The 25,849-nt window shown below is 34.1% G+C and overlaps 3 protein-coding genes across 3 annotated transcripts; 1 reads left to right on the top strand and 2 right to left on the bottom strand.

Moving 5' to 3' along the window:
• Window positions 1-12,985: 12,985 nt before the first annotated feature.
• On the bottom strand, window positions 12,986-14,080 carry LOC25490303 (uncharacterized). The gene is made up of 2 exons (XM_013606817.3): window positions 13,766-14,080; window positions 12,986-13,663 (listed from the first exon to the last, which is right to left on the bottom strand). Exons 1-2 carry the CDS (start codon window positions 13,884-13,886, stop codon window positions 13,116-13,118), a joined length of 669 nt encoding a protein of 222 aa, XP_013462271.1. The 5' UTR covers window positions 13,887-14,080; the 3' UTR covers window positions 12,986-13,115.
• A 1,101-nt stretch (window positions 14,081-15,181) lies between these two features.
• On the top strand, window positions 15,182-19,933 carry LOC25490302 (carboxypeptidase A6). The gene is made up of 11 exons (XM_013606813.3): window positions 15,182-15,446; window positions 15,779-15,836; window positions 15,911-16,021; window positions 16,230-16,367; window positions 16,671-16,740; window positions 16,824-16,879; window positions 17,128-17,253; window positions 18,423-18,562; window positions 19,063-19,135; window positions 19,217-19,291; window positions 19,488-19,933. Exons 1-11 carry the CDS (start codon window positions 15,304-15,306, stop codon window positions 19,800-19,802), a joined length of 1,305 nt encoding a protein of 434 aa, XP_013462267.1. The 5' UTR covers window positions 15,182-15,303; the 3' UTR covers window positions 19,803-19,933.
• Window positions 19,934-20,912: 979 nt separating this feature from the next.
• On the bottom strand, window positions 20,913-24,612 carry LOC25490300 (pentatricopeptide repeat-containing protein At5g42310, chloroplastic). Its single transcript, XM_013606811.3, has 5 exons — window positions 22,755-24,612; window positions 22,436-22,588; window positions 22,274-22,345; window positions 21,655-21,863; window positions 20,913-21,236 (listed from the first exon to the last, which is right to left on the bottom strand). The coding sequence occupies exons 1-4, from the start codon at window positions 24,474-24,476 to the stop codon at window positions 21,753-21,755; spliced, it is 2,058 nt and encodes a 685-aa protein (XP_013462265.1). The 5' UTR covers window positions 24,477-24,612; the 3' UTR covers window positions 20,913-21,236; window positions 21,655-21,752.
• Window positions 24,613-25,849: the final 1,237 nt, after the last annotated feature.

The following is a 25,849-nucleotide window of genomic DNA, read 5'->3' as shown; positions in this document are numbered from 1 at the left end:
TTTTAACATAAATTATATGCTTACTTTTACTGTATTAACCATGTTTAATTAAACCTATTTAATTTAGTTAGTTTAATCAAAATCTTATTTTCAAACGGAGAGATCTCTTATCTCTTATTTTTTAAAGTTAACCCCGATGTTAACTGTTGCCCTAATTTTAACCTAAATTAAATGCTTACTTTTATTGTATTATCCCTGGTTAATTAAACCTATTGATTTTAATTAATTTAATCAAAATTTTATTTTCAAACAGAGAGATCTCTAATCTAATATTTATTAAAGTTAACCCGGATGCTAACTGTTTCATCTTATAATCGTTGCTCCTACTTTCAACTCATCGTTCCTACTTTGTTTTTACTAAACGGAGTCCATCCTATAACAATTTCCTCCTCTTTTGTTTCCCTGCTCCTACTTTGTTTGCAAGATAAACAATAACAAATATATACTGCTAAATCTTGAGGTGTGGCGGTACTTGAATTTTTTAGAAATTGGAACTTTAGAATATAATTGTTCTTAAATGTATGATTTAGGGTATCTCTATCACCCCTAATTTCCCAAATGTTGTTGGCTTCTACTTGGAAATAGGAATAAAACTTAATAGACTGATCAATTCAATAATGCTATATTTATTATTATAAAAAAAATGACTGGATGGTAAGAAAAAAGAGAACATAAGTGGACCTTTAATTAAAAAAAATAAAATTTAGTATAAGTGAACCAAGTGGATATGAAAGCATGGGTGGCGAACAGTTAATATGCACATGAGTCTTATAGGGGTCCTATATATTTCATGGGTGGCAGTTGCCCCTTTTCATTGGTACCTAGCTCCATCCCTGTACTTAACCTATAATGTTACGTTACGGTATCAAAGATGATGTCATGGAAAATTATGTTATGGTACAGTACCAACGTCTATGCTTCTTAATATTATAAAATACTATATGACAATCATGACTCGTGCGTTAGCACGGGTCGATGGTCTAGTTTTATTTTATTTTAACAGTTTGGTCCTTTAATTTTGTTTTTAGGTCAAATGCATCTAAAGGTCCATTAAATTTTTCGTTTTTTCCAAAGTCGTCCATTAAGTTTCAAAAGTCCCAAAGTGGTCCTTTTAAGTTTCAAAAGTCTAAAACAAATCTTTTTAGTTTTTGAACCGTTTCAAACAAATCTTTCTAGAGGATGATTGTGATGATTCAGATGATAGCAACAAAGAGCATTATCCACCATTTGTCATGCTTAAAAAGATGACTAATTTTAAGTGGGTGTTAGGAGTCATATTTGGTACCAAAGATGAGTTCAATGAAGCAATTACCAACTATACTATCTACAATATGACTTATTTGAAATGATTCAAAAACTAAAATGACTTGTTTGGAACTTTTGAAACTTAAATAACCACTTTGGGAAAAATGAAAAACTTAAATGACCTTTAGATACATTTGACCTTGTTTTTAAGCAAATTACTATTTTGTCATGAATTTAGTTTAGTCGATAAGGAGAGTCCATAATATACGCCAAATCCAATGTTCAAATCCACTAACCCAATAACTGCCGTAACATTTTATTTCTCTTATTTTACATGTACTTATTATTATTTTTTGGTACATATTATATTAATTAATTAGGAAAATGAACCTCCATTTATTCACACGATGAAACATAATTTTTATAAATATTTAAAATAATTATAATTGATAGAAAATTTAAAAAGATTATTCCCAGAAACTTAAATTGTTATCCAAACACTTTTCTTAAATATTCCTTGGAAAAGGATTCGCATCATTATATTCCTAGGAAAGTTAATCCTGGAAATAAATTTTGTAACCAAGAAACAAACACATCCTAAGCTTTCAATTGTCACAATTATCTTTATTTTTTTTTATTTTAACACTTTGGTCCTTTAATTTTGTTTTTAAGCAAATTACTATTTTGTCATGAGCTTAACCGAGTCGATAAAGACAATGCATAATATACGTAAGGTCCGAAATTCAAACCCTGACTACCACAAAAAAAAATGATCAGTTACATACATTTTCTCTTTCTTGTTTCTAAATTCAAACATAATTTCATTTGATAATTGTTTCATGAACAACATTATAAATCAAACAATCAATCGATTTTATTTCAAACAAAGATTGAATAATTCAGATCCATTAGAGAAGTGAATTTGGATCCATCAACTTAACATAAAAGTACACATCAGAATTTTTAGAGAGTAACGATGAAAATAATCTATGGAGTGAGTTGATAGTTGAAAATGCATGAGTCTGGATTTATAAAACTCTTGGGCTATTACTTTGTTTTTTTGGTAGTGTTAGGCTATTACTTTGTTTGAATCTACCAACATGCCATGAAAATTATCACTAATTATTTGTTTTTGTTTAAATTAATGATGTTAGAGGTGATAATTATCACTAATTAGTATGTTTAGATTGATGTTAGAGGTGCTTTAGATTATCACTAATTAACAGCAAACACTAAATAGTGTGTTTAGATTGATGTTAGAGGTGCTTTGAAATGTGCACCAACTCTAAACGAAACACACCACACTGTAAATTGAATCAACTTCAATTCAAGGTTTTCTTGTTCATTCACAAGTGTGACAAATAGAATTACCACCACTTAGCATGGTTTCAGGAATTTTCAGCTTTACCACAGAACTATCAGACTTCATCTCCTTTAAAAAGAATGAAGATGGCTGTGTCATTAACATTCAAGTGTTCCAACTGTTTTCTTGATGTAATGTTCTAATGAGAGCGGGTGTTTATAAACGACCCCGACTTTGATTCTCAAAATCAAGTAGAAATTTGAGCAACAAAATACATAACAGAGAACAATATTCATCTCATCTAAGATGTAAAACCACTTGCATAGTTCAACTAATATTGCTTGATTGTCTTACACTCTTACTTAGGCCTAACTTCTATTCCTTCAAGAAAGAAATTTAAACAATCAGAATAATCTATCCCCCGAAAACTCATATTGATCTCTTCATCTTGTAGGTATGAATAAAAAAACTCCCCCATCTCAATCTCCAACCACCCATCGCTCCTCAAACTAATCTGACGTTCATCTGAATCTAAAGTGGCAAATTTAGTACTGCTACGACCACCTTTGACACCAACAGATAACTTCATTTTAAAGTTTGTAATTCCAAATACGTTAGTCACCTTGAACACAAGATAAGCCGCATACCGAGTATTTGGGGACAAGACAAGGGTGTTTATCATTCCTTGAAATTCAAGCAACCACTTAGGGAGAAGAATTGCAACTTCAAGGAACCTGTCAAAAAGTAGTACACAAAGGTTGCAAAGATTCAAATATAGGAACCCAGAGAAAAGCTAAGAATGATTCAATACATCACATTTGGAGTAGAGTGATTCAATACATCCCAGATGGAGTATTCATACAAGTGTAGATAAACTAACAATTCAGGTTCGTTAACTAAAATTGAATGTTATGTCCATCAAACCAAAAAATATTGAAGCGGGTCACTATATTTTATGATCATCAAGCTCTAGCTTGGATCAAAACTCGCATTATGACCAAGTTGACAATATATGGGTTGGTTTTGTACAAAACAAAAATAAACGTTAGAGGAAATCAATCGATATATAAATAAGAAAAGTCAAACAAAATAGATGTATCTGGTTCGAATTTTTAACCACTACATCAACTTTGTTTGACATTTTTTATTTATATTTGAGGTCGGAGTACTATCCCAGTACTCCGGAGGAATATATTAGTACCAATGGAAACATGATTCCAATTTTTTGTCTTAAGATTTTTATCAAAAAACAAATGTTTGGCTTAAATGAACATGAAAAATGACCAGTTTGTTTTAGAGTTTTTAAAAAATAATTTTTTATATAAATAATTTAGATATTAGTATTTAGAGATTTTTAAGAAAAGCATAAACTATAGTTGAAAAACCATTCAAGTTGAAGAAAACAATGCAGGTAAAAATAAGGGAAATTAATGTCGTCATAGCATGTTCTCGAAAAACCCATGAAATAACGTGTTAAATAGAAAATACACAGCCTACTTTTTGCATTTTTCTCTTGCTCTAACCAAAGACACAACAATCTGTCTCCACGTACAATCTCAATCATAATAAGACTAATTTCAAAGCAACATATTTGCATCCACAACAATATCACAATGTTGTTGCTGCCTCTTCATCTTTCCCATCTATGTCCTTTCTTAATTCTTACCAAACTTGTAAGAACACTTACAGGACTTGTATTGAACATTCTTATTCTTGACAGGACCTTTTATTGTTCTAGATTTCTCTGTTTCATTTTATCTATGATTTCCACTTCTTCCTATCATTTACAAAATACATGAAATGCTAAAAGAGTGAAGAGAAGGTTCCAAACAAAAGAATGATATTCGCGAGAATGGTTGCCGCGATGTATAGCACCACTGTAAAAATAATTTTTCAATAGTATGGTTCAGAAAAAATAAACACCATCAATTTATGATTTTCTCTCTTCTATTAAAAATGATTTTCTTCTAAGGCTGATCAAAATAGTTATTTCTTTTCCAGAATACAGATTATTTTTTAGAAAGGACTAATACACAAATATAATGAAAACATCAAAAATAGTTTTTTAAAAATCCAAAATAAACGGGCCGAAAATGAGGTCAAACTAATCAAAACTACCATTCATCCACGCTGTAAAAGACCTTATAGTCTTGAGAATTTGTAAACCACCCTACTTTTGGAAGAGTTACACTTTATTTAGGTAGTAGATAACTTTAAATAAGTAGTTAAGTAACCAAACCCATTTAGATTGGTCTCATAAAGTTGTTTTGGGACTTTGGAATATGTTCATCTCAAAGTTTCATGTTCGATTCAATCACTATGGGTTAATTTGGGTTATTAAAAAAAAAGAAGTAGTTTAGTAACCAAAACTATTCTCAACACTAAGATTATATTAATTGAATCCCTCTCTCCCAATGCACTATTAGAGCTTAAAACAAAATACATCAAATGCAAGTTGGAAATGAAACATTAACTACAAGGCCAACATACAAGGAGTCATAAAGCGTGCAAGTGTGGTAGCTAAGGGGGAATCGAATGAGAGTTTGGTCTGAGGTCTAGAGTTCGATCAGTAAAACGAAAAACCATAGAATGAACATAATTGTAAGTGAGAAACAAAAGAGACATTGAAAAATGCCGAGTACATCTACTGATTCACATTTTTATACTGCCTAAATTATTCAATTATTCATGGAGTAGGTAATTGTTAATTAAGAGTCATTTAGGTTAAATGGTTAATCGATATATGTTGCTATTTGACTCAAAAATGTGATTATGAGGAAGTGGCAAATCGTGACACGATCTGGCATGCAATGAGTATGGTGTTTTTTTGGAGGAAAATCGTGACACGATTTTTAATATGTTTGACAAGTTTTCAGGATAAGGTTGGTCGTACCTTGAGTCGTATGCGCATCAATCGTGACACGATTTTGACAGCTATAGAGTATTATTTAAGTGTTTTAGTTCATTTTTTTAGTGAGAGCTTGAAGAGAGAAAAACTTGGGAAATCAAATGAGGTAACTTTAGGGTTGAGAGTCTTTGATTAGGGTTTTCTTGGGTTGGAAAACATTGTAAAAACCTTGGGTGAGTGAAAATCATTGAGTGTCTTGTTCATTGGTGAGATTGGAAAAATGGGTAGAAATTAGGTTTGTTGTTTGTGAGCTTGTTAAAGCTAATTTCTTGTAACTCATTTGTATCATTTTGTAAGAACTCATTGATAGTGGATTGGAGAGATCAATCTCTCCCCCGGAGTAGATCAAGTTTGACCGAACTGGATAAACATTTCTTAGTGTGTTTGTTTCTCTTCTCTCTTTATATTTTGTTTGTGGTTTTGAGCTTTTCACTTTGATTCCTAGATTAGATCAAGATGTTTTTACTTTAATATTAGTTATTATTTTCTTTTGCTCCAAACATCAAGTATTATTGGTGTGATTTTGAATCTGAATTCACAACGATATATATTGGCCGGTAAAAGGTAATGCTAGTATTAAAACAATTGCGATGTATCAAAGAAAAAGAAATAGTAAACTGGAGCGGCGACTGACCTGGACTCGGGCATTAAAATCCAATTCCAATATATGTCGGTATGAGGATGTAAAGGAACGGTGAGAGCCCTAGCAGAAAGCATGCAACATTTTTTCCCACTCTTTCTATCCAATTGAATAATCTGCATTTCAAACATCCAACAATATTTGCGATACCAATCAATTCAAAGTTTTAAAGATCGATCACAATGACAATAAGCTCTAATTAATATGAGATAAATTACCTTTCTACCATTGTCAATGGTGATAGAGATGTTAGATAGAGCGAGATAGAGAGTGGTAGGAGCTTTGAGAAGGGAACGAGACAGTGAGATGAGATGAAGTGGGAATCAGAAGGGATAAAGTGTTCCCAGACAGTGTCAGATTCCGCTGCAGAACAGAAAGTCTTAGAGACGAGGGAGAATCTGCAGGCATCAACGGGGTCGTACCAGAGAGAGTATGGCGGCAATGCACCCTTCCGACAACTTCTGAAATACTTCTGTTCTTTTGCTTTTTTTGATTGAATCTTCCATTCTTTTACTTAACGGAGCGAAAAGGGTTTGTGCAAGCTACTACTTTTTTTGTTTTGTTACGCTAACGACTAGGGTTTAATGTCTGCGTTTTTTCTTTTGGAGCAAATAGACTTGCCGCAATTTTTTTTTATTTTGTTTCTGAAAGATATAATCCTGTAAAAATCAATACACACCAACTTTTTATTAATCACATTCACACCCCTCAAATAAAAAAATCACATTCACACAATTGTCAATATTCACAAATTTGTAATCAGTTTTCACAATTTTATTTTTTTTTGACAAACAAAAACTCATGTTATTTCATTTCTCACAATAGTTTCAATACAAGATGGAATCAAAACAAACTCTTGGTGACGAGCATTCAATCTAGACGCCCTAGCTAACGTATGAGCGACAAAATTAGCTTGTCTTCTAACAAAACTCATCTTAAAGTTTGGATAATGTTTTAAAAGCGACCGGCATTCAGATATGAGACTACCAAACTCCGCTTGATTGCTGCTATTCCTATCAAAAATGCTATCAAACACTAGTTTGCAATCCAGTTCTATAAGCACCTTCGACAGTCCTAATCTGCCAAGCCAAGAGATGGCATCACGCAATCCAACTGCTTCCACTTCTCGTGGGAGAGGTTTGCCTTCATACCAGGTTGTAGCTGCCTTTACGAACAGACCTCGATGATTCCGAATGCACATACCTATCCCAAAACAGTTTTGCTCCTCGAACATGGCTGCATCCACGTTGCATTTAACAAACTCCTCATCTGGTGGCTGCCAAATTGCTACTTGCTGCTACTGATTTTGCACAGGTTCAGCAGATCTGTTCCTAACTTCTTGCCATTGGAAAAGCGCCTCGCGAGCAAGCTGTATCGCTATGTTGATTGGCTTTAAATCACTGTCCCATACTTTGCCATTCCGACGACGCCACAGACACCAAAGCATTACAGCCACATCCTTACTTTCACAAACTTTTTTTTAATCATATTTGCTGTAAAAATATTTTATTAAAATATTTAATTAGTTCGGACCGTTGTCCTTGCAAAACAATTTAGAGAATTACAACAAAAAATCAATTTGTCAAACTTATATGTTCTCTTCTCGTAGATATTTATTATTTCTCAACAAACACACAATTGTCATATAATTGGATCACTTTATCGTAATTGATTGGTCTAAATGGGTCGTCATTTTTTCCGTAAGAGGTCAAGGGCTTGATCCCCAACTCTTGCATATTGAGAAAATTTAATTGGGAGGGGAACCCACATTTTTTTGGGAGGAGAGAATCTATCTTTTGTGCCTAGCAGGCTCTTCAAAGAAGATTAGTCAATGTTAAATGACAGGAAAATTTTATACTTATAAAATGTTTAAAAGAAATTGGGATCAGTTATATATTTTGTTATAAATTCCTTCACAGATTGATGGATATAAAGAACATAGATTAAAATATGTCATCTGGTTAAATAGATATGAATACATTGAAGGTCTGAGTGCAAGGATTCTATATTAAGTTAATATGATCATCGAAGGGAGGTTTGTCCCTCACATGACGAATCAAAACTCGAATTCCAATGAGTAGATGCATCCAATGGGTAGATACATTCAAGTCATTCATCTTGCATGAATAGATTGAGGATTCTTGATTAAGGTGTACATACTGAGGTTTTTTATCCTAAAAAAACATTGTCAGTGAAACAGATATTAAAAGCGAGTATACCCTTAATCATTTTACTAAAAGGAAATTAAGTTTTTTACATGACATAAGAATAGTTTTCATGTTTAACATCAGGTATAAGTATACAAAGGAGTTGGCTGAAGTGGGAGCTGATTTTATTGGCTGGAGTGCATCATTCTCCACACATTTTATTTGATAACTAGTCTTTTACTATTAAGTTTCATGTACACTTATCGTGCTGTGGGATCATATGAAACTGTGTGACAGGTTTGTATTGTTGGAGTGTAAGTTGATCGTGTGAAAAAGAAAACAAAGTGTAAAGAATGGATAACCTCCAGTTTGGTTCATATTTTAGTGGGTGGTTTTGGAGCTTTATTTAAAGGAACACTCAAGTTGTATTTGTAAGAGATATACAAGAAGTCATGCTTCTTATGAAGGTGCTTTGGATCAACAGGGAACCTTTTTGCTAGATGTATTTTGCCATCGGAAATGGTTCTATGTTAAGTAGTTGGCTACAGTATTTTGTGTTGTTTGGGGGTGTGTTTTTGTGCTAGATGTATTTGACGTTGTAAAGTAGTATTAGGACATTCTAAAATGGACGCAATGAGTTGTAGGCTTGAACTCTTTCTCTTACAATTGGTTGCTTGAGGAGCCTTACAACACTCGGTAGCTAGAATAAGAAATGGACACCCGAGCTGATTGAAGAGGCATCGACTATACTCTGCAAGATTTCGTAGACATAAATTAGAGAGCACCATGAGAAGGAGATATTAAGAGACATCAACACCATTCTACAGAGTTTGATATTGTTATAGTATGACTCAAAATTTGATGGATGGAGAATATTGTTGCTAAAAATATAAAAGATTTGTTTCAAATATATTTTGTGTTGAACATATATTTATGGACAATAAATATATTTTTATACCGTATGAAGAACGATTTGATGCAAATATATTTTGAAAGGGAATATTATATTTTTGATGCAAATATTCTTTCATTGAAGGAGAAAAAAAAACGTATCTTCAGTGTGGTATTCGTTTCAAATTTATGAGTTATACTTTTACTATAAATATAGACCTTGAATCAGATTAAACCTTGAGATGGAGGGGGCTGAAACAAAGGTTTAGAATGACAACAACAAAACTAGGGTTTGTATAGAGTTTGTCTCTTGGGAACAAACACTAGGGTTTGAGGGTTGATTCACCTTGGGAAACACTATTAGGATTGAGTCTCTTGGTTACGGGAAGAGATTGGGATTTTGGGTAGAATTAGGCGGGAGACTTATTCTTGTAACCCATTGATATCTCTTTTGTAAAGTTACTCATCATATAGTGAAACGGAGGGCTGCTCTCTCCCCCAGACTAGGTCAATTTGGACCGAACTGGGTCAACAAATTCTTTTGTGTTCTCTCTTCTTTTCTCTCGCTGTTGTTTTCTACTTTTGGCTTGTGTTTATAATTGTTTCATACACTTTGTTTTGGTTGCTTGACTATCCCTTGCTCCACACATCAAGTTTGTTATTAGTGTGATTTTTCATCGATTTCGCAACAATTGTCGCCCACCGTGGGGCAAAGGTCAAAGGATAATCAAGTACCATGGATTCGAAGTGGGATATTGAGAAGTTTACCGGAGATAACGATTTTGGGTTATGGAAGGTAAAGATGGAAGCGGTGTTAATACAGCAGAAGTGTGAGAAAGCTTTGAAGGGTGAAGGTTCGTTACCGGTCACGTGCGGAGAAGACCGAGATGGTGGACAAGGCCAGGAGTGTCATTGTCTTGTGCCTCGGGTATAAATTTTCGAGAGAAGCAACAAAGGAAACAACTGCGGCATCGATGTGGTCAAAGTTCGAATATTTGTATATGACAAAGTCTTTGGCTCATCGGAAAGTCCTAAAGCAACAACTTTACTCATTCAAGATGGTAAAGTCAAAGGCTATCATGGAGCTACTTGTGGAGTTCAACAAAATCATTGGTGATTTGGAGAACATTAAGTTGCGTCTTGAGGATGCGAGTGCTCTGATGGTGTGGTGTTGTTTGAAGGATGAAGAAGGTGATGTGTCTCACCTTGGGATTGATGCCTAGTGGAGCGGTGGTCGTCTGGAGAGACGTTAAACACTCGACATCAGCCTGGAGAGGCGGTGGTAAGAATACTCATGATCAGTCTGGAGAGGCGGAGGCAAAAATACTCATGATCTACCTGTTGAGGTGGAGTTTCAAGGTGGAAGACATAGTGAGATGTACGCATTTGCTAGTTGAGTTAGAGTACGCTCAGCGTGAGGTGGAGTTGAACACACCGGTAATGGTACGGCTATGGAGGACCTTGGGTGCTATGCTCTATGGTGAGCAAGGGATTTCTTCATGAAGATGGAAGACATTCCGGAGGTTGAAGAATGTATAGCACGACTTGCGGGATTATCCTAAAAAAAGGCCAACGGTGATTGGATGCAAGGTAATCTTCAAGGAAGCGGGAGATGTCCTGTGTTGAAGAGGTTATGGTTAATGCTTGTGGAACTACCTAAAATACCTAGCGTAGTTAGACTGCAAGGACCTTCGAGAAGGCGGAAGACATTCTGAGGGCTGAAGGGGTTAAGGTGTATACTTGTGGATTACTCTAAAAGCCAAGGGTGATTGGGCACAAGTAGATCTTCAAGGAAGCAGGAGATGTCCTGTGTTGAAGAAGTATGGTATAGTCTTGTAGAACTACCTGAAATTCCTAGCGTAGTTGGACTATAAGGATCTTCGAGAAGGCGGAAGACATTCCGATGGCTGAGGTGTGCACTTGTGGAACTACCTTAAATGCCTTGAGTAGTTTGGACACAAGGATCTTCAAAAGGGCGAAAGGCATTCCGATGGTTGAAGAGGTTAGGGTGTAAACTTGTGAAGCTACTTGGTATAGTGGGAAGCAAGGGAAAGAGCAGCATGGTGGTTGATGTTAAATTGACATTATCACTAATTTAGAGTCAAGGCGAAGAATGTTGTAGTATGACTCAAAATTTGAGGGATGGAGAATATTGTTGCTAAAAATATAAAAGATTTGTTTCAAATATATTTTGTGCTGAAAATATATTTATGGACAATAAATATATTTTTGTACCGTATGAAGAACGATTTGATGCAAATATATTTTGAAAGGGAATATTATATTTTTGATGCAAATATTCTTTCACTGAAGGAGAAAAAAAAACGTATCTTGAGTGTGGTATTCGTTCCAAATTTATGAGTTATACTTTTACTATAAATATAGACCTTGAATCAGAGTAAACCTTAAGATAGAGGGGGCTGAAACAAGGGTTTAGGATGACAACAACAAAACTAGGGTTTGTATAGAATTTGTCTCTTGGGAACAAACACCAGGGTTTGAGGGTTGATTTACCTTGGGAAACACTATTAGGATTGAGTCTCTTGGTTACGGGAAGAGATTGGGACTTTGGGTAGAATTAGGCGGGAGACTTATTCTTGTAACCCATTGATATCTCTTTTGTAAAGTTACTCATCATGTAGTGAAACGGAGGGCTGCTCTCTCCCCCAGACTAGGTCAATTTTGACTGAACTGGGTCAACAAATTCTTTTGTGTTCTCTCTTCTTTTCTCTCGCTGTTGTTTTCTACTTTTGGCTTGTGTTTATAATTGTTTCATACACTTGGTTTTGGTTGCTTGACTATCCCTTGCTCCATACATCAAGTTTGTTATTGGTGTGATTTTTCATCGAATTCGCAACAGATATTTAGGATTCAAGACTTGCAGAAAACTTGTAAAGTAGTGTTAGGATATGATGTATATAAAGAGCCTCTTTTAAATTAAGTTTTTAACAATGAAACGAGTGTCTTCGTTCCATAACAATCATCCAAGTCCACTTACTTAAATGATTCATTCTAAACTGCTAAATAGATATGATCAAAATTATGCAGCATAACAAATTGAACATACCTACACTAGTAAAATTCATTCGAGACAATATATTTCTTCAATGTTTCAGACACTTGAAATTACCAATGAAGCATGTGTTAGTTTTATTTTTGTGATGTTAATTTGGCCATGAATCATAATAATAAAGCATGACATAAAAAAATTAATACCAACTGAAATGTCTAATATTCAAAGAAGTCATTGAAATATGCATATTCATTCATAGTAGCAGCCAATTTATCATGAAATCAGTATTTTTTATCACTGAATCATGAATAGCAAATGGAGCATTTTATCAATCCATTTTCATTAGTACAATGGAGACACCTTTTCAATTTTCCTTGTTCTTCCTCAAGCAATTTCCTGTTAGTCTGCTACCATTGCAATTACTACAAGGGACAAAACAAACCTTGCATCTCCATGTTTGCCGTTTGCCACTCAAAAACCAAGCATCTTGAGTTGGAAAACCTTTCAAGAGTTTTGCCAATCCTCCATATTCATTCAATTGTTTCATATCCTTGCATTTCCCACTTTGCAAGCATCTGATAAATACCTAAGGCAATGTCACTACTTTGCAACCAACACAATATCGATTCGGTTACAATTTGGCATAACAATATCAAAATTCAACCCTAGTATTGAACGAGCGGGCATGAATTGGTTCATGTCATTGATCAAACATGCATGATTGGCCCAAAGATTGGCCCAAAGACAGTGGATCTCGATCCAACTTTGAGTGGCTTAATACCGAGCAAATCACAATCAAAAAATTGATAACTATAATTCCCAAACAATATATAATGAATAAATCAAATGGGACACAAGAAAAATGTATCAATTTCCATTAGGTAAAAAGTAACAGAATAAATAACAGAGAACAAGATTCAACCCATACATCATATTAAATCAAGTTCTCATTATAATTAAATCAAACCCTAATAGTACGAAATTTTTCCTACTCTTCTCGATGCTCCAACTTTCTTCTCACCAACAGTAACAGATTTATCAAATCTTGAACCAGCTAGAGGAGGTTTCTTATTCTCCTTAGTCATGCTTCTAAGCATGTACCTTGGAGTTTCACTAACCTCGGCAGAATAAGCAGCAGAAACAGATTTTCTCAAACTTCCAAGCTTTCTTGCAGTATTCTTTTTTCCAGATTCAACAGTAACACCAAGAACATTATGATGATTATTCACCTTAGGTTGCTTAATACTAGTAGTATTAATTTCATCCACAGTGACTCCTTTCTTTCTCTTCAACCTCTCGTTCCTTCTTGCAGAATACTCATCATAGAATTTTCCTCTCTGAAACAGAACACCAGATTTAGGGTTACAAGAATTGGTACCAGCAATTTCTTCCGGATCTGGTTTTCCGAATTCGTCACGAACCATCCTGGATAAAGCCCTAAATTCAGAAGCAATTGTGCGGTATTCAGGTCGTAGTTCTGGAGATTGAACCAGTTTCCGAGACTTGGTTAAAGAACCTGTTTCAATTTTCAAATCCACAAACAAAAAAAATGTCAATAGAAAAATTAAAAATATAAAATAGAGAAATTAAAGTAGAAGAATTAATTAGAAATAAGAACCTGGTGGAGTTTGAAGAGAGGGAGAGTCGAGAACAGTTCGAGTTCGAAGACGCATCGGAGACTTAGGGATCGGACGCGGTGGCCGAAGGTGAGATTTCATGGTTGATGATGAATAGTACATTGCTGCGATGAGTGACTGAAAATGCGGTGTGGGTTTTTATTTGATTGTGGCAAAGAGCAGCGAAGGTTTGAGTCAGAGGCAGATATAGAAGAGAGCGTCTATAACGGTCATATTTTGAATCCAACGGCTGATGTTGTGGATTTCAAAAAGTGGTTTTTTCTCATTATTATCATCGGATTTCCCTACAATATTCGGCTTTTGTCTCCATTCTTATCTTTTCCAGCTAGATACGCCCATTTGAAATTAAGTCACGCACGCACAAATATAATGTGAGATTTTTTTTTTAAAACAAATATAATGTGAGATTATTTCTACGCATGTAGTAATTTTTTTTTTTATAAATTTGTACAATCAAATTATATCAAGGAGGTATTTGTGGATTTATTTTTTAAATTAATTTAAAAAGTGGTATTTTAGATTGATTTAATTTGATGTATATATGCAATATTTTACATTATTATACAAATTAAATTTATATAAAATTAAAATTGGATTTCGATGTCAATATAACATGTTTTGCATTATCAATAAATCACAACTATCCCTAAGAAAGATCATAACTAATTATATTTGTGACTTGAATTTTTATTTTTTTAAAGAGTGACTTGAAAAATTGTTATGGTGTTTTTTTTTAATAAGAAAATTTGTTACGGTTGAAATTCGTTTTGAACTGTCAATCCTATGATGACACGTGTTCAGAAAGTCCTTGAGATCAAGGCGCATCGTCCGAGTGAGCACACTAGTGTTGGTGCGCTCCACCTTACTGAAGCACGCCACCATGCATCATACGCTGTACATGTGACTTCCAAGGCCCTGATGAAGCATCACATTTCACAGGAGTAGTTAGCGCCACCTTACCCTATGTTACGGTGACTTCGTGTCACCCTCAAAGTACGACTCATTTTTCCACATTCAATCTCGTTTCCTACACTCACTCAAGTGTTGGAAGGCTAACGTGCCTTCAAGCACCATTTGTTCCCTCATGAAGACTTCGTCGCCACTGCACCGGAGCATTGCACCATTATCATTTCCTTCATCCGTTTTCACCGGACAGATCATTTGGCGCTAAAATTATTAATATATTTGTCATTAAAAAACAACTATAAAAAAAATTATGATTCCCGTAAAAAACAAAACAAAAACTATAAAAATAATTATGCTTTTGAGTAAAAAACATTGATTTGATAAAATAAAAAAATAAAAAGTAAGGACGGTTGGTTAATCGCGTTCCATCGACACCGTTGAACGTGGGAAGGAAAAAAGCAATCGGCGTTGACGAATTTGCCAATGAAAAAATAATCTGAGTGACGATGTGGACGGGGAAGATTAATAAACAATAGCATAGCATAGTATTAATCAACATTTAAATTTAGCATAAATAATGAATATGAAATGATACAGTGGATCTTGGCTTGCCATGGCTGATCTTCTCTCTCTTTCTTTGATTCTATTCTTCTACTTCTTACTCTCTTCTTCACAAGATCTCTTCCTCTTTGTTCATGCCGAATCTAACAACAATCTCACTGTTACGCCAATCAACTACGATCTCTATCATTCCAGGTTTCACTCTCTCATCTACCTTTTCACTCCTTAATTCATTTCTAATTTTTCATTTCACTTCATTTCTATTCTTTCTTTAATTTCGTAATTTAATCCTGTAAATTCATATCTTATATTTTTCTGTTTTGCTTTCGCAGTTCAGATCACGTTTTTAGTTATCATTAAATTTCAGTTACTACTTACGATTTTGTTCAATGAATCGATAATTTAATCCTTGTGTTGGAATCAATAGTTAATTAATTGCGTCTGTGCAACTTACTTAATTTTCTTAAATCTCACGCTTTCTTCAATGTTTTCATATTCTAATTGTTTGTTGTTGTGGAATTCTGCAGTGGGAGTTTGATGCATGAGATCAAGGCCTTGGTACATCGTCACCCGAATAAATTCAGTGTGAGTCACCTTTTCTGTGTGTCTTGCTATTTGAGTATACATATGTAGTTCTTATTTTCGATGTTTCAACACAGATGGAGACAGTTAAAGCTGGAAACAAAGGCTACGGTGCTGAGATTGCGGTGGTTACTTATTGCAAGGGAAAGAGAGATAGCCCCGAGAAGCCAAAGCTTCGGATCCTTCTTGTAAGATTTATTGCTATTGTTTTTATTAACAAACTTTTGTTTCACAAATTGTTTATTGTCGCCAATAACTGTATGTCAATCTCCACAAGGGTAGAAGTTGTAGTTACAGTATGGTGATCTTTTACGAAGCTGTAATTTGGTATGTAGTGGATAGTTTTCTCAAATTGGTTATTCTGGTTTTTTTGACAGATGATTCCTTGTCTTCCAGAGTTTTGGACAGCACGGAAGGGAGCTGATTACCTCAGAACTTGCTTTAAGGATTTTGTCTATTCTTAGTGAAGAAAAACTTCTACCTGGCATGGATCAAGCTTCCTTAAACAGTATACTTGACAAGGTTGTAATAAAGGTAATTGAAATTTCTGCTTTATGTATGTGATAATCATGATAATCATGTATGTGGTAATTGAAGCTTTCTGTTTGACTATCAAGATGCAATTGAAGTTCCATAATCATATATGTGAAGTATTACAACCATGTCCCAATCGTTCCACATTTGATTTTGGGTGTATATTGAAGTTTAAGACTTAGATAGTACTTTTAATAAACGTAAGAAAAAATATTTATGAGAATTATGTGCATTTGTGGTGTATTGATAGAATTAACAGGAGACATTGGTATCTCCATAATGTTGTTGTCTAATTATATATAGGTGGTTCCAATGGAAAACCTTAATGGCCGCAAACTTGTTGAGGCTGGAGATCTCTGTGAGAGAAGAAATGGTATTGTATCGTATTTCTCCTGTATGATATTTAGTTCAATAGTTACTAATTTTGAAATGCCTGAAGTTTATATTATGTGGCAGGCAGAGGAGTTGATCTCAACCGGAATTGGAGTGTAGATTGGGGCAAAAAGGAAAAGGTTTGTTACATGTCTTCAATCTCTCTGTTGATACTGTAAATTTTATTAATTAATGGTGCTTTTGATGTGTCCTTTGTCCTCTTGCACCTTTTAGTTTGAGAATTGAGATAGCTAGATTACATTTCTCATTCTTCTTGTTATCTGTCTGTCAATCTATGCAGATATCTCTTTCTTTTCCAGCAAAATGTCAAATTGTTTAATATTTTTTTAAGCTTTTTATTTATTTTTATTATTGCTCAAAACAATAGGATTATGATCCATATGAGGAGAATCCAGGAACTGCCCCATTTAGCGAGCCTGAAAGTCAAATAATGAGGAAACTGGCAGTATCTTTTGAACCACATATATGGGTCAATGTGCACTCTGGAATGGAGGTATGCTTAGTTAATTTTTCACCCTTTTTAAAAATCAAATGATTGTCCCCTTATGTTTCTTATCTATTTCTGTGCTATAATTACAGACGTGCACATTATATAACCCAAGCAGGAGTTAGAATTTTTAACTGAATTGCTGACATAATTAATAGATAATCTCGTAGAATCTATTTACCTGTTTCAACTTTTTCAATGATATTTCCTTACAGGATGCTAATCCTAATCCTAATTTCTACTTTGTTTTTGTTAAACTTAAAAAACAGCATGTTTCCCAATATTATGTTGAAAAATACCACAAAAACTGGCATTATGAATTCTGCTGACCCTGTTTAAGACAACATAGTCAAGTAGCTTGTAGGGATGCAAAACTAGTCTCTCATTCAAAAATTGGCTACTGGAATCCATTTGTCCTGATTCTGTGTTTTTATTTTCTAATTTTTATGTTTCACTGGTAACACAAGCTTCACATTTAACCCTTTACCTAACAAACCACGCTACTATTACTCTTGTACTGTCCTTCTTTAGCAAACATTTTTCTTGAAATCAAAGTTATGCTTTAGACTCCTCCAAGATTGTCACACTGTTATGCAGCTGAAAGAAAGATGTGATAGAAATTTTTGATAATCTCTTTCAGGAACAGAGGAAGTATCAGGTGTAAATATTAGGATAGGCATACATTATTCACATTACAGTACTTGACTCATGCCAGGGATGGAGTCGACATTTGGCAATACGGAGGCACATAACCCTACTCAATTTTTAAAAAAAATTAATACTGCAATTGTTAGATTGTCATTAAAGCCTTGTTTTGTCGTTAACCCCTTTATCGTGCTTTATTTTCTTATGTGAACCAAGTTATATTTTCTCGACCCCATTACCCAAAATTTGTGGTTCTGTTCATGGCTCTTACTGTGTAGTATTACTTCTATTGTTTTAGTTGTTGTTATTCTTGCTGCTTTTACATTATTTGACAGTATGTTTACTTTTATGTGCATGTGTACTTAGTTAAGACACTTTTGTACCGATTATATATATTTTTATATTACTGTTCTTCTTTTCATTCTTCAGTATCCAATTTGATAATTCATGTAATTTGGTAAAGATGCTTTGGAACCATCATATGAATTTGCATGACAAATATTACTGTCTCTTTTCCAATCCCTCTGCAGGCTCTTTTTATGCCATATGATCACAAAAATACAACACCTGAGGGATTGCCATTGCAACGGATGAAGTTGTTGCTTGAAGAAGTAAAGCAGCTTCATTGCCAAAAGCGTTGCGTAATTGGGTCTGGAGGTGGTTCCGTAGGGTTAGTTGATTTTTATTTGAATCTGATGAGAGGACTGATACACATTTCTTACTAGGCCAAATATTTGGGGTTTATATATTTGTTTTTTTGTTGTTATTTCTATCTTTAGTGCTAAAAAAATGAACAGTTGGTCTGATTTTATTTATTTTGAATGCACTGCAAGATATGGAACGTAATCAAAGTGCATGTAAGAAGGGGAGATACTCATTCTCAAAACACAGTAAACCTGTGATGACCTTAGCTTATTTGTTTGCAAGCTGTGTGTGAATTGACATTTTAAGGGCTCAGATATGCTATTGCTTTTTAAAATTGGAAGTTGCAAGTGGTTGACTGTCCTATTTTTTAGGTGCCAAAAGTGTTAGAATAAAAATTGCAAATTTTAAAGTACATTATACATGATCTGTTTCTGTGCTCAATATTTACTAGTCTTGAGGCAGACAAATGCCTTCATATTGCTGTCTATATGTCAATCCTTCCTCAAATAAGACATGCCTATCCAGGTATTTTGCGCACGGGACAGCAACTGATTTCATGTATGACGTTGTGAGGGTTCCCTTGGCCTTCACCTTTGAGGTATGTATATCTGCTGGACCTCTTCCTATTTTGTACTATCAAATTTGATGTGGTGTCCTAACGTCTTGTATTGACTGACAGATATATGGTGATGGAACAGCTTCATCAAGAGACTGTTTTAAAATGTTTAATCCCACTGACCTTGCTAGCTACGATGTATGTTACTTGATAACTTCTCAGCAATTATCACTTCATTCCTTCCAAGTTTATTTGAGAGCTATTATATATTCATTTCAATTGATTTCTTGATAATTTTTTTTTGCTTTTTTTAACTTTCAATTAAAGAGAGGGGGAGGACATTTAGAGACAGTAGAACAATGATGATCCTAACATTTGACATTATCTTTTTCAGACGGTTCTCAATGACTGGTCTGCAGCTTTCTTTACAATTTTTAAATTGGTACCACACCAGCTTGGTGAGATCCAATCAAAAGCGTCTGTCTTTAAGTTGGATAAGTTAGTATCAATAGATGAATATCTAGATGGGTATTTGATGGAGAGGAGAAATAGATATGGAAAAAAGATGGAGGTACTTGAGCTTGGAATGCAAGAAATTAGAACATATTATAGGCTCTTTTTACTATCTTCAGTTTTACTGCTGTGCATGTTCTGTTCTAGAATTTCAAAAACTAAGAGTAGACCAATTGTTTCGGCTATGCCCCTTTAAAATTAGGTCATAACAGTAATTGTATATCCAATTTTGAGAAAAAGTTGCAAGTTAAATTATTGTCCGTATGACTCTGTATCGCACATTTCTTCACAGGCTATATATATATTCTGATTCTTTATTGTGCCCAACTTGGGGAATGGTCAGTTGTTGTGTTTTAAAAGAAAAACTGAGCCGCCTATCCTCATGTTATGGGTGTGGTGTGGCTATGCCAGTGGCGCAAATGATGCATTAACCTGACGACAAGAGTATAAAGAGTAATGATATGAATTGATATATGTAAACCCATTTTGTGACAACTTTTGGGACAATCTTCTTCTCTCTTCGTAGAGATAAAAAACAACAGAGATAAAGAGGAAGAGAAAGGGTAAGAACACAATGAGAGTAAAAAATAGTTGTAGAAATATCATTTTTCGTTCATAAAATAGATACATCATACATATATTCATCTAAGTAGATTGTACAAAGTTCATTGTATAAACAACTTAATTAAATTGCATGCAAGTGCTTGTCCAAAACAAAATTGCAACTAAGTGCTTGTATATAAACTATTTTATGTTGTTTTTATTTCTTTTGACACAATTTTTTCATATTGTTTTTATATAAACTATAACATAACTTTTTCTGTAAGCTTAAGTATATTATGATAGCTTTGATCTAAGCTATCAAATGAAACTTATTGAGATGAATTATGAATATATTAAATGGATGTTTGGTTTACAGTGATAAGAACCGATGGCTATGAACTTATTGATTTTGTAAAATTGATTTTAGCTATACGGGAGTTGAATAAGAAAAGGTATGTTTCAATATATTCATGTAAAAGTAAATTGAACAATAAATTTAGGTGTAAAAATCATGTTTAGAGTCGGAAGCTATAAACTCCTAACTTCATATTAAAATCAGTTTTGGAGATAAAATTAATTATACTAGAGAGCATTTAAATGTATCAAAATCAATTATACACCTCCAAAACTCTTTCAAACACTTGCACAAATTAACCACCACCCTTTTTTTTTTTTTTTTGTCAAGTAGCCTAGTGGCTAGAGCTCACACAATTTAATTGTGGAAAAGTGAAGTGTCCGGGGTTCAAACCCCGGCCCCTGCATATAAAATGCACCCTTTTTCTAATGTATTCCACTTATGAACAAGAAACATAACCATTGTAACGTATAAACTTTACTTACAATAAAAATACAATACATTGTCAAAAAAAAAAATTATAGATATAATACATTAATCCCCAAGATTGATAGATAGTACAACATTAGGGGAAGCCAATAGTGTCTGGATGATTTTTGTGTAGGGAGGTGGGGGATGGGTTCCATGTGATTTCCACAACCTCATTACTTGTGTTCTGTAACAGCTGGAGCATACATTTCCAGGATGACAAACCCCACAAATACATTGTGCACCGTCTATACTAATCCACAACTGTCATCATAGTATCATTATTTTAGCTGAGGTTAATCATAATTTAAATATTCCATATAAGTAATGCAATAAATGTTAAAACAAACATAAAAAGCTCTTGAATTGTTCCAATAAATCATCAAACAGTCAATTATCATTGCATTAGCAACGGCATTATCATGTTTTCACCCAGATAAGCAGTTTCAAATTTATATTTTGACATACAACTATATCTTTATCTATTCCTAGGGTTATAATTTGACAGACAAATACATCTTTATCTTTTCCAAGTGTGTACGTTTGGAGATTAAGAAGACAAAAGACCATTTCACAGTTTGGCACAAAAAGCAAACTAGGATGTAGTTCCTGGGAACATGTTACTCTTTCAAAAGCCAAAGCCTGGCATGCAATTGTAAGCAGAGAGGTAGCAAGTACTAACCATTAGAATTAGAACCACGTATACCAGTTGACTAAATTCTACTCTTCTTTTTTTATCAGATTCAACTCTGTATGAGCTTTATTCATGTGCTTGCTAATTTATGATCTCAGTGTCTGTTTCACGTATCTAAGAGCCGAACGCAGCATTGCTCTAGCTTTTCTATCTGGAGTGCATCCAGACATAACCATTTCTTCATACACTGCTGGAACCTGAAACAATCACGGTTACTGCAATGAAGCTGATTGACACTAGGAAACAAATAAAAAGAATAAATTTTACCCAAGTTTCAATTGTTTTTCTTCTGTGAATAATCACACTAGCATCTATCTTATATTAGAGATGTTGAATGTGGACAGTGCTTAACATAACAAAATATGGCAAAGTAATGGACCTAAATCAATTTACAAGTTATAGTTATTTTTCCTAAATTATTTAGTTTACTGCGAGTCACCATGGCTTAGGCACTGCAAACCAAAATAGACAACAACTACAGAAAAAGATCATACATAGTAGGTGTTCCAAGAACGTTTGAGCTAAAAACCTGACAAATTCCTTTGATAGTATGCAAGACTGAAGGATTGTGAAAACATGTACATCAGATCGACTGCATATTACGTACCTTGTGGAACTTGTCAACACGAATCAAAGCTTTCATGAGCGTGGTATAAGTAACTACATCAGGTTTGACACCCTGTAGTACGTGAACAAATAACATATAAATAAGACCTTTGGCCATAAAAGCGGGGGGAAAAGAGAGGGAAAAAACAATAAAAAAATGTACATTTTCTTTCATGTACTGCAATACAGCAAAGGCTTCAGCATCTCTTCTATCTTCTCCAAAAGCATTGATTAAGGAATTGAGAGCTAAAAGACTGGGTGTCAGACCCTCAGCTGCCATCATCCTAAATGCATTTACTGCTTGATCGGACAGACCCTGCCCAAAATAATGCAAAATATTACCAAAATCACCAACTAACCAATCCACTCGTCAAATATGGTGCATTTTCTACCTAGTCCCGTAGCTAATGCATAATCGTGTTTTTCAATTCAAGCATAATACATTAATACTAATTCAGATAATAACATGGAACATAACATACCCTTTGTGCGTAGGCATTGATTAGGGCATTATACATGGTCGAAGTTGGCTTAAATCCCATAGATTTCAAGACCTCAAGGCACTCAATAGCATCATTAAACCTTCCGGATTTGCCATATATATCAACAAGAGTTGTATAGGTAACTGCATTGGGCAACAATCCTTGACTCTGCATTTTACTCAACAAATCATTCACTCGTTCCCATCTTTCTTGTGCCCCCATAGAATTAATCATAATGTTATAAGTCATAACACAAGGCGAATACCCGCTCTGCTGCATTTCCTCGAACAATTCTTCCGCCCTAGAATGTCGCCCAGACTTACAATGACAATCTATCAAGGTATTCCAAGTAACCGTATCCGGCCTAATCCCCTCAGACAACATTCGTTCAAATGTTGCCATCGCATGATCAAGACAATTATACTTCCCAAAAGTATCAATCATCACATTATAAAAATGTCTATCTGGTTGCACTCCACTCATCTTCATCTCCTTCAAAACCTGAAACGATTTCTGCCACTCCCCTTTATCCCTATAACTGGCCAATATTCGACTATAAATAAATGAATTTGGCTGCAAATTACTTGCCTCCATTTCTTTCAACACAATCCTCGCACTCTCCCATCTTCCAGCATGAGCATATGCATCAACCAATAAACTATAAGTATGTTCATCAGGCAAAACACCACTCTTCTCCATTTCAGAAACAACAAACTCTGCATCTTTAAGAGAACCGGTTTTCACATAACCTTTAAGCAATGCATTATAAGCCCTGGTTCTTGGTTCCAAACCATTTTCCTTAATCTCTTCAAACAACGCCTCCGCCTCAATCGTTCTACCAGAATTTCCCAACGCCAATATAACTGCAGCAAGCGTCCCTGATTTAGGACTCAAACCTTTACCCTGAGCAACAGCAAGAAAATGCATTGCACGCGTAGCATCACCGGCTTTTGAAAAACCGAGTATGATATCATTCAAAAGATGACCATCTGCTTCAATTTTATCGGATTCAATTTCAGCATAAAGCTTCTGAAGAATCGGAGAATCAATTCTATTAGAACGAGTTAACGATTTGATAATTGAACTATAATTAATGAAATCAGGTTGAAAACCGTCACGGCGCATTCTAGACATTAGGTTAAGTGCTTTTTCTAAATCACCGTTACGAGCACAAGCACCGATTAAAGCGTTATACGTTAACGGCGTAAGAACCTGTCGTTGAGAGAGTAAAAAAGCTTCGTAAAGCTTTTCGTTTCGTCCAAGCGCGTGGATGAGAATTGAGTAGAGAAGCTCGTAGGAAAAACAGAGGTTGTGTTTCTGGAGCCATGAAACGACGGCGTATGCTAGGTTGATGGAGGAGGAAGAGGAGCAGAGAGATTTGAGAAGCGCGTGCCAGAGTGGAGCTGGTACGGCGCGGTAGGATTCGGCGAGTTGAAATTCGGTTGGAGAGAGGGAGTTTGTGGTGGCGGCGGCGGTGGTGGTGGAATCGGTGGAGAGGAAGTTGAGGAGGGGAGTGAAGTCGTAACGGCGGCTTTGGAGGGAGAGAATGTCGTTGGGGCCGTCGTCGATTATTATTGGTCTGGCGGATGAGAAGGATGAGGTGGCGGAGGGTGGTGGTTGAGAGATGACATGGTGGCGGTGGCGGTGGATAGGGAAATATTTAACGCGGGTTGAATTGAATGGTAACGAAGTAGTAGTTAGTTGTGGTGGTAAAACCAACATGTTAATGTGTTAGCGTTATCATGTCATAAAAACGTTATCATAAAAGAAAAAAGAAATCAAGAAGCTGAGGGAGAAAAAGGAGCACTCCATCACTGGCTCCTAGTGGATGAAGCCTCTATCAGACTATCACCTCTCTCTTTCGATGTTGTCCATTAACTATTAAATCTTTTAATTTAGTCCTTATTTTGTTTTCGTCATCGATTAGGTCATATTTTATTAATTTTAAATCCCTAAAAACGAAGACCGTTGGATAAAGGAAGTTCATCATATCTAACCGTGTTCCACCAACACCTAACTATCTGAAATTTAATTTTTAAATATAATATAAATTCATTTATATTAATTTAGAAAGAAAAAAAAATCTAAAAAATTGGAAAATTAATTTTTGAAAATAAAAAAAATCTAAAAATTTTGAAAAAAATTCAGGAATTTTTTTTAAAAAAATAAATCTGGAAAATTACTTTTAATTTGCAAAGAAAAATCTGAACTTTTTCGAAATATATTTTCTAATAATTAGCCAAAATGGATTTTTGTTAATTATAATTCATATTTTTTTCGAAAATAAAAAGATTTTAAAAAATTCAGGAATTTAATTTTCAAAATACAAAAATTCAAAAGTTTAAAAAAAATGTCAGATTTTTTTCGAAAAAAAGTTTTTAAATTTTTTTCTACAAAATTAAAATTTTGGAAAATATTTTAACTTTTAATAATCTCGATACAAATTTAGAAAAAATTAAGATTATTTTTTCAAAAATTTTATTTCAGAAATACGATTATTTTTTTTCAAAATTTTATTATTTTCGAAAAAAGTTCAGATTAATTTAAAAATCATTTTTTTTACGAAATTATTAAGATTTTACGATTTTGGTTGATTCTAACAAAAAGCCATTTTGGCTAATTATTAGAAAATATATTTCGAAAAAGTTCAGATTTTTCTTTCCAAATTAAAAGTAATTCTCCAAGTTTTTTTTTTATAAAAAAATCCTGAATTTTTTTTATTTTCGAAAATTAATTTTCCAATTTTTTAGAATTTTTTTATTTCTAAATTAATATAAATGAATTTATATTATTTTTAAAAATTAATTTAAGATACTTAGGTGTTGGTGGTACACGGTTATATATGATGAACTTCCTTTATCCAACGGTCTTCTTTTTTAGGGATTTAAAATTAATAAAAGTGGACCAAATCGATGACGAAAACAAAGATAAAGACCAAATTAAAACATTTAATAGTTAAGGGACTAAACTGAGAAATTAAAATAAATTAAGGGATCGGGGTATGTATTAAGCCTTGAAATTATAATGATCATTGAAAATATAATGATCTTTTTTGCATAAAATTATAACAACCGAGGTGTTAATTTCTTGGCTAA

The sequence above is a fragment of the Medicago truncatula genome, chromosome 3 (assembly GCF_003473485.1).
Source record: "Medicago truncatula cultivar Jemalong A17 chromosome 3, MtrunA17r5.0-ANR, whole genome shotgun sequence".
Taxonomy (NCBI): domain Eukaryota; kingdom Viridiplantae; phylum Streptophyta; class Magnoliopsida; order Fabales; family Fabaceae; genus Medicago; species Medicago truncatula.
This window is presented reverse-complemented; position numbering and strand designations above follow the sequence as displayed.

Excerpts from the sequence above, each read along its gene's own strand:
- LOC25490303 (XM_013606817.3), bottom strand. The coding sequence starts at position 13,886 with ATGTACTATTCATCATCAACCATGAAATCTCACCTTCGGCCACCGCGT. Across the intron at positions 13,664-13,765 it reads CTCTCTTCAAACTCCACCAG|GTTCTTTAACCAAGTCTCGG; the intron begins GTTCTTATTTCT and ends AAATTGAAACAG.
- LOC25490300 (XM_013606811.3), bottom strand. The coding sequence starts at position 24,476 with ATGTTGGTTTTACCACCACAACTAACTACTACTTCGTTACCATTCAAT. Across the intron at positions 22,346-22,435 it reads TGCAGTACATGAAAGAAAAT|GGTGTCAAACCTGATGTAGT; the intron begins GTACATTTTTTT and ends CACGTACTACAG. Across the intron at positions 21,864-22,273 it reads GTGTTGACAAGTTCCACAAG|GTTCCAGCAGTGTATGAAGA; the intron begins GTACGTAATATG and ends TGATTGTTTCAG.
- LOC25490302 (XM_013606813.3), top strand. The coding sequence starts at position 15,304 with ATGGCTGATCTTCTCTCTCTTTCTTTGATTCTATTCTTCTACTTCTTA. Across the intron at positions 18,563-19,062 it reads TCTGGAGGTGGTTCCGTAGG|GTATTTTGCGCACGGGACAG; the intron begins GTTAGTTGATTT and ends ATGCCTATCCAG. Across the intron at positions 19,292-19,487 it reads CTGACCTTGCTAGCTACGAT|ACGGTTCTCAATGACTGGTC; the intron begins GTATGTTACTTG and ends TATCTTTTTCAG.